At 44.0% G+C, this 12087-nt stretch overlaps 1 protein-coding gene across 3 annotated transcripts; it reads left to right on the top strand.

Annotated features, from left to right (window-relative positions):
• Positions 1 to 2459: 2459 nt before the first annotated feature.
• Positions 2460 to 11413, top strand: CDCA7 (cell division cycle associated 7). Of its 3 annotated transcripts, none has more exons than XM_053983076.1 (10): positions 2460 to 2514; positions 3991 to 4116; positions 4504 to 4614; positions 6040 to 6291; positions 6669 to 6746; positions 7425 to 7613; positions 8099 to 8239; positions 8658 to 8807; positions 9156 to 9292; positions 9610 to 11413. In XM_053983076.1, the coding sequence occupies exons 1-10, from the start codon at positions 2494 to 2496 to the stop codon at positions 9638 to 9640; spliced, it is 1236 nt and encodes a 411-aa protein (XP_053839051.1). In that variant the 5' UTR covers positions 2460 to 2493; the 3' UTR covers positions 9641 to 11413. The 3 variants fall into 3 exon arrangements, with proteins under 3 accessions (XP_053839051.1, XP_053839050.1, XP_053839053.1); XM_053983075.1 differs by having other exon boundaries at positions 7422 to 7613; XM_053983078.1 differs by lacking the exon at positions 2460 to 2514 and adding an exon at positions 3152 to 3271 and having other exon boundaries at positions 7422 to 7613.
• The last annotated feature ends 674 nt before the right edge of the window (positions 11414 to 12087 follow it).

Below are 12087 nucleotides of genomic sequence, written 5' to 3'. Positions count from 1 at the left end.
TCTTCCAAGGGCTGCTACCATGTAGTGACAGCTCATTTCAAAGACAAGAGACTGTAACAGATTATTTTCTTGAAAACACCTGATAAAATACTCCAGATGATTTTTGCTGACATGCGAGCTCTTAGGGAAGAGCTTGCTGGTAGCACTGGACAGGCTATGCAGGACCCTGACTGGGGACTGAACAGGCAGGGATGTTTTTCTCCACTCACATTAGCCTAATTTAAGTGTGGCTGAAAATGCAATGTTCACCTGAGTTCAGCTTTGCATGTCTTCAGCTACTGTTAATAGCTAGATGTAGGACAGTGGTGCTGCCTACAGAAAAACTCTTTCCACCGTGGTAAAGCCAGTTGGTAAGTTTGTTGTGTCCATCTACTGAGGGCACCTGGGCCCTGCAGGGCAGAGCAGGAGCATGCAAGCCGTAAAGATGAAAACAGGGGAAATCACAGTGTCACAGGTCACAACAACCATCTCCTGAGTTACAGACCTTCATTTTCTGGTACCCTTGCTGTGTGCTGTAGGAAGGGAAGCCTCTGCCCTTCACATACATCTCATTTCTCTTTTCCCTGTCCTGAGCTCTTCTCCCCCAACATCTGTAAAATATGTGAGTCGATATACTCACAATTTTCAATAAAAGAATTATTTTTCACATATTAAAAAAAACCCCTGACAATACAGTTCACAAAGTGTCCTGTCTGGATTCCCCACAAAATCTCTGCTCTGGCCTATTAATTTGAAAGCCATTTGACTACATATGTAGTTTGAAGATTTGAAGAATGCTGTTTGCATTAAGTATTAAATGGACAAGTAACTGCAGTCTGAAGTTTTACTTTAGCTAGTGCCATCAGCAATCCATAACATTTCATATGATGCTCTTGAAAGCTGTGAAAGTTGGCTACTTCTCTAGTAAAATTCTGATAATTGTGATTCAAGATGTTAATGGCTTTTACTGTTCATAAACTGAATCTCTTCTTCCATGTAAGTAAACTAGTATTTGTAGATTTCTTTTTCTGAAAGAAGTAAAAGTATATCAAAATTCAAAAAACATCCCCCCTCTTCCCAACTGAGCTTCTTGTCTGGAAGCCACGTGGGTGGCAATCCTCCACTAATGTGGATTTAGAGGAATGGAGCATGGTCTGGTCTCTGGAGAACTGGTTTAGTTCATCTGCTTTTGTGTGTGCTGAGAAGCCAGCAGTGCAGGTAAGTGTGTAATTATGGGCTTATTTAAAATGGAGATTCTTTTATACGACAGATTGCAGCATGCGCAGGAAGAATAATGCCCACAGAAAGTAGAACACCTCCATGAGGGCTCTTGTACCCTATTGTGCTGTAGGCCATTTACAGGCTTTGGCTCAGAGATGATTCCTGGTTTGCCTTACACGTGCACACGGCCTCCTCCCCCCCGCTGATTGCAGTGGGGACTCGCCTGTGTCAGGGAGGCACCTGGAAATGCTGAGCAGCAAGAGTTGCGCTGGTATCGAGCCCTGCTCAAACCACAGATTAAACAGAGGATTATAGCAAACACTGGGGCCACAAATCCCATACAGCTTCTTCAGGGCTTCTCCTGTTACTATTGCTGCCAAATACCACATAGCAGTTATTTTGCTGTGTTTAACGGCTGTACTTGATTTAATGTGCTATTATACATGTTACCAAAAATGGTTTAAAATGACTGATCTATTTTCTTCTGGCCTGTGTTCAAATAGTATTGCGATTGCAGAGGGCAAGGCAACCAACTTATTTTTAAAATTCTGTTGAATTGCAGTTAGCCGAGGAGCAGAGGCGTCACCCGGAGTCTCACTCCTAACGCTGATCTGTGGGGCCCTGGTGAGTGACCCTCCATTCCCCGTGGGACTCAGGGCAGCCTGCGCGCTGCGGGGGCTGTTCTGACACAGTGCACTTGTACCACGCTGCTTGGCAGGCGGTGCTGGGTGCGGGCACTGCTGGGGCAGCTAGCACACAGACCCTTGGCTTTATTTCTTGGAGAAGCCCCACTGCCCTTGAAAACTGGCAGGTTTAGGGAATTTATTTCAGAGTGAAGCCAACCTAGGTTTGGCATATAAAATTATTTAAAACAAAAAAAGGAGAGCTAGGAACCACAGAGGCTTCCCAGCCGGACCCGGCTAGGCACGAGTGGGGACAACCCCCACCCCCTTCTGCACCAGAGTCCCGCCACGTTCCGCCCGGGAGCTTTTCGCGCCACAGGGCCAGGCCCTTGCAGCTCCACAAAGCCTATACCGCGAATAGAAAAAAAAAAAAGGGGGGACCTCCGCACTGGCCCCTTCGGGGACATTCCGGGAGACCTGATGAGTTCCTAAGCAGAGGCGGGCGGGCGAGCGCAGGGGAGGCCGCCGGGTGCCTGACCCCGCGGGGGTGTGCGCTGCATCTGCCAGGACGCGGGCGGCAACGCGGGAAAGGCGCCGCCGGCCCCGCCCCCCGCGGTCCAGCCGCTTTGGCGCGAACCTTCAGTTCCAGCGCTCGCCCGCCGCCGCCAGCATGGCCCCGCCGCGCCCGCAGGTGAGCGCTGCCCGCGGCCGCCGCTGCCCGCCGCGTTCGCCGCTGCTGTAGGGGGGGAGAGGGCGGGGGGCTGTGGTGCTCCGGAGTCTTGCGAACCTGGGCAAGCGGGACTAAGCCGCGCTGTGAAAGGCTGGTGGGGTCGGGTGTGTGTGTGGGGGGGTCTTTAGTTTGGGCACCCCAGGGAGAGCCACGTCGGGGCAGCCCCACCAGTCCCGCAGCTCCTGGTCTCCTGCCCCGCCGTGGTGTTCGGGCGCCCCATGCATGGCGGTGCCCTTCGCCTAACTGGGGTAGGGAACTCGGCTTGAGAGCCGCGCTCGGCGGGGAGCCGACGGCCCGGAGCCATGCGCCCATCGCTCCCGCCTCGCCGAGGGCGCGGGGCCGGCCGTGGGGCGGTGTTGTGAGGAGCGGCCCCGCGCGGCAGGGACTGGACGGGACGGGCGGGAAGAAGCGCAGGGGTCGGCCCGGCCGCGTGTGTGCGGGGCGGCAACCATTTTAGCGGGAGGCGGGGAGAGGCGCTGGCGGGGACGGGCGTGTCTGCGAGGCCCTGGCCAGCCCGGGTCCCTTGGGCTGGGCTGCTCCACGCCTGAGGCCCCCGGCGCGGTGCCCCGGGCTGCGCGCACCTCAGCCGCGGCGGGCAGCACCAGAAACCGCCCCTTTTGTGTTTGGGGCCGGCCGGGCCGCAGTTCTGTGCTCGGCGGAACTGTGAAGCGAAAAGCCGCGGGCAGAGCGGTGCTGAGGAGAGGACGGCGGGCTGCAGGTTGGCCCGGGCAGCTGCTGCCTAAAGCCCTGTGTGTCCGGCGTTTGGCCCCGCCGGTGGGGCCGTGAAGCGCCAGCGCTCGTGACCGGGGCAGCACCTCGGTGTGGGTGCTGCCCCGCGGCCTCGATGCCAGCCTCGGGGGATAAAATGAGTCACTGCCGGTAGAAACATTTCCTGGGAAAGGAAAACCTGAAGCCTATTAAGAAAAGTTTTCTAAATCGGTGGCAAAATGAACAAAACAGCAAGCTGCTTTGTCTAGAACGGTTGTTTCAAATCTGTGGGTAGGATTCTTTGGCCTTTCCTTAAGAGCTGCAGAGTATTTAGAGTTTGCCTCAAACTGCAAGTAAAAAGTGAATCAAAGTAGGTTTCTTGGTACTTTTTGTGTACTTGCACTTTTTTCCATCACTGGCTATGATGACTGGGGAATAACATGATGTATATGCTTATTTCCACTTGCCTGTTTGTATAAAAGAATTATTCTTAAATACTGAATGAAACTCATCAGTAACAACGATCAGAACTGTATCAGAGTAAAAATTATTGTCATTCCTAACTTTGAGTTTTATTTTAAAGCTGATGTTTGTTTTCTGATGTGCATTCAAGATCGCTAAACATCCTAAAATGTTCAAACTTCCGAAGCTTCAGTCAAAAGATATTCTTTAAAGCTACTATGCTGCAATAGGTCTCTTCTTAATGGTGTTGCTGTTGTCCTTTTGTAGCGCCGAGGTTGTTCAGGAAGGAGAAGCTTCACAGCCTTTCGAAATACGAAACTGATTCCCATGGAAACATCCTCATCCTCTGATGACAGTTGTGACAGTTTTGGTTCTGATAATTTTGCAAATACAGTAAGTACAGTACAAGAACAAATAAGATCATATGTGCAGTACTAGTAAAGATTGCAAAAATTTAAAGCAAATAATGTAAAACTACTTGCTCTGCTTATGTTTTTGTATAGTAGTTATAAACTTGTGCTATATGCTGTAACTTTGTTTCACTCTTTACTTATGCTTCTAGGTGGTAATTGTTGGAAACAGATTAGCTATCAATTCTAGCCTTTGATATGTCACCTAAACAAATGTGCTGGGTAATTTACAGCTGTGGTTCTGAAATCCCTTGTGAAATGCCTTAACTGTTTTTTTTTTTTTATTAAAAAGCTATTTGCTTGTACTGCACGTATAAATGTTAAAAACTTTCTGTACAAATTAAATTAAAGGATATTTTATTTTTTGTAGAAATGTAAATTTAGGTCGGATATTAAAGAAGAACTGGCAAAAATTTTTCATGAGGCCTCTGATGATGAATCTTTCTGTGGCTTTTCAGAAAATGAGGTTCAAGATGCATTGGTAAGACAGTTGATTTTTATTTGCTATTTTATATTTAAACTCTTACACATTCTTAATTGCAAAACCAGCCAGCTTCAGCTTGAAGTTCAGTGTTTCAGAAGGGAGCATCATTTCATTTAGTAAACAGTCTGAGTAGCCAAAGTTTAGTTTTCTTTTTGTCTCCATGAAAAACACTCAAGATACAGAACCTTTAAAGTCTGCTATATGTATTTTGAAATGTACCTCTTAAAACTGTCCTTGCTGGATGTTACTCTGTTAGAGCCTAACATGTCTGGTTTCCTCAATATGAAATGCTAGGCTAGCCCATGGACTCCAGCAAGCCTCAGGAAAACTCCTGTGTGTCTTGACATGCAGTCAGACCTCCACCCTGGCAGCATAACAGGGAATGCTGTGCATCTGTCAACAGTAGAGAAATAGTCATAGGTGGTGAAATCTGCCTTCCTGCTTTTCCTTGACATCAGTTTCATTGCTTAAAAAGATCAATAGGTGATATTCAGAAGAGAAACTAAAGTAGTACCACATTTGGAAAAATCAGGTTCATCATAACTTCAGCACATCCTGAGAAATGACTAGAAAAGAAAAATGTCTAATTGGAGGAAATCACATCTGAGTTAAAACCCAATCATAAAGAGAGTAAGCAGGAGACAAAGCTGGAATAGATAAGTAGAAAAAAGTCAGTAACTGCACATAATGTACAACCAGAACAACATACCTGCTTAATAAAAACCCAGTATAAATAAAAATGGCCATTTGATGTCCACTCTTACTGCTGATCAAAGTAAGACTGTCTTGTTGTGTCTAAAAAGAAAAATCAAAGCCTACTGCATAATGAGCTTTTAACTAAATAATTTTATGTCCTTCACTGAACTGTTGGTTCTTGGGAAGTTTGTAAGCAAGACATCAGAATTCGAAGATCAGAAAATACTGTGATTTTATTAATAATTATTTCATTGGTTGGCTCTAGAAAGAAGTTTCCCTTTTTTAATCATTGATTCTGTGACATGACTGTACTTGACAGCTTACAAAATTGGATTTGACCTAGTGCAGACAACTGCAGTGACTTTTTTTGCAGCCAAATGCTATATGTAGCAAAATTGAGTCCTTTAAAGGCAGTTCTTTCTCATACCATACACACAAACTGTTTTTGCTATTGGACCTACAAGTGGGAGTTAAGACTGCTGCAAATACTACACTCCCTTTTCTAGTGTGTTTGGCACAACCATGTGGGTCTCCCTGAGAGATTTTTATCCCTGTGTCCCCTCTCCTTTCCTCCTGCTCCAAAGTACACTAGAACACTAGGACTGGAGGTCTGGATTTCAGCAAGGTAGCCTCTTAAACTACTCATAGACAAAGCATTGTCCACTGTTAATTAACTGCAGAGCAACTCTTCTGGATTTACATGCTACCATTTTGGTTTGTTAACAGAAATTGGAAACAGATTCAGATGAGAATGATGCAAGTGCTGAAAGTGAGATCGATCAGAGAGGGCAGAAATGCCCTGTTCCTCTGAAAGTAGCCATGAAGTTTCCACCTCGAAGATCGGAGAGGAGGAAGGGTGGCATGGAACCTGTCCCTGAAACACCGATGCCCACTCTAGATTCAGACTCTGACACTGAAGAAAATGGCGCTATGTTTTTAGAAAAAAGAGCTTTAAACATAAAGGAAAACAAAGCAATGGCAAGTACTCTGTCTTCCTATGGACTGGCCCTTTTTCCCCCCTCCCTTTCAACTCTTGGGGGACCTCTGTTAAAATTCACTCAATGGGAATTATGTGAATGCATTAAGACGCATTTGTATTCCTAAAATATAAATCTGATACTTTATATTTACTGGCATATGAAAATCCATAGGCTTCAAGCCTAACGACATAATAAGTTTTGAGCATTTCCAAATTACTTGCAGTCACAAAACATAAATAAGACATAAATGTAAAGAGTTGAAGAATGACTGCATTTCCTATAAGTAATTGTACTTTTAGCCAATTGCCTTAGTAGTCTGTAATAGCACATAAATACACTTTTAAAGCTCTGCTTCATTTTTCTCTCTCTTGTTAGCTTGCAAAACTAATGGCTGAGTTGCAAAATGTTTCTGGTATCTTTGGTGGGAGAAAATCGTTGCCAGCTGTCAGTCATGTGAGTATAAACTTACTAGATTTGCATTCAGATTTCTAAGAGTCAAATTCTGACATTACAAAGCAGGATTCTCAATGTAAAAACTTAATAAACTCTGCAAATCAAAGTCCAGTTAGAATTTTATTGCTTCCTAAAACGGGTATCCTCATAATGTAATTCTCTTTTGATTTGCCATGGTACAAAGCAGAACACATTAATTTATAAAGGTTAAGTGTCTCCATAGGCCAATAAAACCAAACAAGGTGCTGTGTAAATATGTGTTTATACAAAGGCTGGAGACAAGTGAGGGCAGCTCAGACCTGAATATTCTGTGAGTTTGGAGCCTTGAAAAACCCCTGGCTTTTAGCCTAACTTCTAAGAAGTTTGGGTTGTGAATCAGCAGTGTAATGAATTTCACTGCTGATGTATTTGTAATTTGGGTGAAGATTAGAACAATGCTGAAAATTGCAGCTCCTCATAGACACGGGCTCTGCTGCTTTGCTATTTCTCTGTGACTAGCAGAATGCCTAACATGAACTTGCTTAGGATCTTCTTACCTTTGGTTTTCTGACTGGGACAGGGATAGACATGTCTTTGGAAAAGAAGAGAGGAAGGCATCTGTAGGGGAGGAATTCAGTATCAGGTCAGGAGCTATCTGTGTTTTCACCTGTTTCATTAGGGGCTTTTAAACATTAGCAGGGACCAAAGCGACTTCCAAGGCGTTCATTGCCCAAATGTGCCTTGAGGAGGAACCCAGACCGGAGTTCTCGGCCTCACACAAGGTCCAGGTCCTTGATTGAAGGACCTCCTACTCTTGTACCAGAAGAGGAAGAAGATGACAGGTACATCTTGGTGAGAAGAAGAAAGATGTCTGATGAATACCTGGAGGTATGATGGAGATCTAGTTCTGTTGTGGGTTGTGAGGGTGTTTTTGTAAGAAGGTTTCCCTTCAAGAAAATAGCGATTCATAGAGAGCTGATGAGGTTTAGCAGTATGCAATGGCCTTAGAAGAACTAAAAAAAAAAAAAAAACCTCAACCCCTTTGCCCCTGGCCCCCCGCCCCCCCCCCCAACCAAAAGGGCATTTTGTATGTGCTCTCCATTTCCCCTTCCTGGTCCTTGAAAAACCACTTCCTCTTTCACTCCAGCAGGAGTGAAGCAAGATCAGTAGCATTGCTGCACCCTGAAGGGGACAGATCAAGTAAAGGTGCTAAAGCTGCTTCCATATAATACATCTGTACAAGTTCTGTTATATCTTGCTTAAATATATGATGGGTGTTTGAGACATCAGCATTGCTGTGAAGGTGAAGATCCTCGCTTTTTTAGAGTTTTTGTTGAAACTAATACTGCAAGTATTGTGTCTTTGCTATTCAGCATGAAGCCCCTACTCCCAGGAGGGGTCACCGTGGTGCCATGGCTTTTCCACATGTTGTGCGCCCAGTTGAGGACATAACAGCAGAAGAGTTGGATAATATCTGTGGATCTGCAAGAGAAAAAGTGTATAACAGGGCCATGGTAAGAATATTCCAGCTTTGTGAAATGTGTACTTTGTGAAGTCATTTTTTTTGTTATTCTGTGTTTGTGTTTTATCATCAAATAGGGTACACGCCCTCTCACTGAGAGGATGTGATTTTTGGGAGAAATATGTCTGAGATCTTGAAGTGTCCCTTCTTATTTTTGCCTGAATTTGTAAATGGCCTTTACCAAGCCAATTAGCATGCTTTTGCTCTGGAACAACTGTGATTGCACCCAGGGGAAGTGATTACCAGACACTGAAGATGCAGTGTTAAAACAGTCTTGGTTCAAACTTGCACGGTGGCTTTCTGTTTCAGGATAAGCACTGCTAGCTGCCAAAGAGATTTTGTTCAATGCTTTTTTTTCGCCTATCTAATATGCCATTTTAAATGTCTTGTTTGTTTTTTCTGTGTTCTAGGGATCCACCTGTCATCAGTGTCGCCAAAAAACCATAGACACCAAGACAAATTGTCGTAACCCTGACTGCATAGGCGTGCGGGGCCAGTTCTGTGGGCCGTGCCTCCGCAACAGATACGGGGAGGATGTCAGAACAGCACTGCTGGACCCGGTAGGACAGTGCTCAGTGGTGCTTTTTTGTGCTTGACTTGCACAGCCAGGGGTATTGGTTGCTGGCAGCAGTGGTTTTAACAACTGCTCACAGTGCTGTAGTACGTCATGCACTCCTGGCTTGATTCACCCTGAATCACAGAACTGTGTTGTGTAGAACCTGTTGTATTTACTACTTCCATAGTTTTAATTGCAGGAGTAAAGTATGAGAGCAGAGCAGCAGCCAAAATATTCTTACTTTTGAGCATCAAAATAGTGTTCTCTTTATTATTATCTCTGCATTAGTGCTTAATGCCCTAAGGAAAGGAACTGTACTAAAAGGGCTTCTTGTTGTCTCTCTTCTGTGTAGACATGGAGGTGCCCTCCATGTCGTGGAATCTGCAACTGTAGCTTCTGCAGACAACGAGATGGTCGATGTGCCACAGGTGTCCTGGTCTATCTGGCCAAGTACCATGGCTTTGACAATGTCCATGCCTACTTAAAAAGGTGAGTGTGCCATTGTGTCAGTGATGTGGGTGCATTAAGTGGGATAAGCATCTCAAAAGTGGGAGGGTAAAGATGTCTACATTCTAGTTTGTCAGGTAAATCTCAAGACTACTCTGTGTTGCCTCCAGAATTTGAGATTTTGCCCTATGATTTTTCTGATGCAGTGGATCTTATCTGAAACAAGTGATATATCCTCTCTGCGTTTTAGCTCTCAACCTCAGTGTGTATTGTCAGGGCTTCCACTAATTGGTCCAAAGAGTTCTCAGAGTTTTCAGTGTTTCGCTGTTAGCTGACTCATGTTTTTACTTGCCTTTCAGTCTGAAACAAGAACTTGGAATGGAAGACTGAAGCTGTGACTGCCTTTAAATTACATACTCTTTCACCAACATAATATTATTGCCTGCAGTGAATTGTTTAATCAAATGAGATTATGAAGTGCCTTCTTCTGCTTCCCTTTCCTTTTGGGTAAAAAAGGATAAAAACCTTTCATTTATTTCAGTATAAATCGTACTTGGGAAAACTGTTTAATGCAGGTCTTCACCCACCGGCCATTGTTTTCTCTTTAGACAACTTTGCAAATCAGATGGTATCAGCTTTTTTCACGATAGTAACTTCTTTTTCTTCCTGAAAGGAGATGTGGCTTTAAGCCATCAGTTTGACTCATGCAGCAATCTATGCTGCAGGTTTACTTATGCTCCAAAATTGGTTACAAAAAGATAGAGATATTCTGAAAACTTGGGGTGGTTTTCTCCACAGAACAAAGCAGCCAACTTCTGCAATACAGGCACTTCATGATCAAATGGAATTGTAGAAGTCTCTGAAACAGCAGCATGTTCTTAAGTTCAAAAAGAAGCCCTATAAGTTGCAGCTGAGCAGTCTCCCAAGCACTAATATTTGGTTTTATAGAGTACTAAAAGTTCACACTGGCCATTTCAAGGGAGATGCTCTGAAGTAAAAACTGCAGTAGACACCGTTTGACATGGCACTTTGTGTTTTTGCTCAGATGAGAGAAGGCCACTGCTGAAAGCTTCTACTGCACTAGCATTGCCTACTGGTGACAGTGATGGGAATGTACTGGTATATGTTGTGTAGTGACCACTGTCTAAAACAGAATATTCCATGTGTTAAATTACTGTTTTGGTGGACTCTCTTTTCCCTGTTCCTGCTGCAGCTGCAGAACTGCTTTGCAGAGTCAGCAGTGGTCCTGGGGAAGAGGGATACCTCCAGACCAGGGTTTGGTCAGGTAGAGGGGTGGCAGGTCGTGTAGTTGTTGGCTGTCTTTGAGTGGATGAAAGGTTGTTTAGTTTTGTTATCAGGAAAACAGGCAATGAATGTTTCTGTATCTGGCTCTTTGTGATTGTGGAAGGTTCTTTCACATGACATTTGTGAAATGTAAGTACAGCAGAAACGGAGCTGAAGATTTCTGATACACTGAGCACATAGGGGTCTCCTGTACTCTGTTGTAAAAAAGAAGGTGCCATGAAAATTTTATCCAGAGAACCATAAAGCGTGTAAATGTGCTTAGTTTTGTTATGGAAACTACTGTGCAGGCTTTGTATAAGGTTTAGAATGTAATGCTATAAATAATGTACAGTTGAATAGTAGAAGAATCACCATGGGTTTACACTGCTGTGCCTGTGCAGTATTTGCACTGTGTGTATACAAAATGATCCATAGTTCATACCTTTCTGGGAATTGCATCAGTGTGTGTGGGAGGGGAGGAGAGAGGAATTTAGAAACAAGAGATATTTATGTCTCAGACTTGCAGTTCTGTTTCATAAATCATCTCTCCTATTGAAAATCTCCTGTCCTCTCTATGTTTTTATAGTGGGAATAGCTGTGCAATCTGAGGTATGGAGAGTGCTCTTCCCTCTAGGTACATTTTGTGAAGAAGGAACTCATTTTTGAAATACATGTTCTGACAGATAAAAGTGGTTGTGGTTTTTTTTTTTTTTCCTAATTGCTTGGCTTGCCTTCTGATTGCTAGAGTGTGAAAGTACTGTGCTAAAAGCAGACCCTTGTGTTATATTACAGAGACTGCTGTATTTAGATTTACTCAGATCTATGCTGTTCTGTACAAAAATTTTTATTTTGAAAATAAAAATTTTCAGTTTTAGAATATTTTTGTCTCTGAATTGTTTTTAAAAAGCCTGTTAGAGCTGTACTTCTATTTTACCACTTTGAGGTGAACTTACGCTGTGAAGTAAAGGACTTGGTTGTTCTCATCATACCTGGGGGATCAGTGGGACTTGGACATCTTATCATCTCTAGCCCTGTGTTCCTGAATCAGGCTTGCTCTGGAGTGAATTGTTCAGCACATGGTGAACTAAGTGGTGATGGTCAAAATACAGGGTGCTTAGTTCAGGCTTAATACAGGCTCTAGGCAGATGTGCTGTGTGCTTTACCCTTCTGCTTTTTCTCTATTTTTTTTTTAAACCAGATGCCTACATCCTGAGTTGATAAGGATGAGGATCAAATTTTGAACATGAGTTGGAGTAATGTGTCTGCCATTTAAATTTATTTATTCTTTTAAAATAAGCTCTTAAGCAGCCTCTCAGGAGCTCTTCCTGGAGCAGAGAATTACCTGAGGGGCCTTGATTGCATGCTTATAGTGAAGACACTTGTGCTGCTTTTGTGCCCTGTGTCTAGAGACAGGAGTTGCATGAGGCTGTGGCAGAAGGTTACACAAAAAGCTGTAACCTTCTGTAGTGAGAGGAAATGGGAAAGAAATGATCCAGCAGACTGAACTGTTCCAGATACTCTTTACTGGTAAAATCCTCACCTTGTTACTTTCA

Source organism: Vidua macroura, chromosome 7, assembly GCF_024509145.1.
Source record: "Vidua macroura isolate BioBank_ID:100142 chromosome 7, ASM2450914v1, whole genome shotgun sequence".
Lineage (NCBI taxonomy): Eukaryota > Metazoa > Chordata > Aves > Passeriformes > Viduidae > Vidua > Vidua macroura.
Note: the sequence above shows the minus strand (reverse complement) of the source record. Positions and strands in the feature narration are given on the sequence as shown.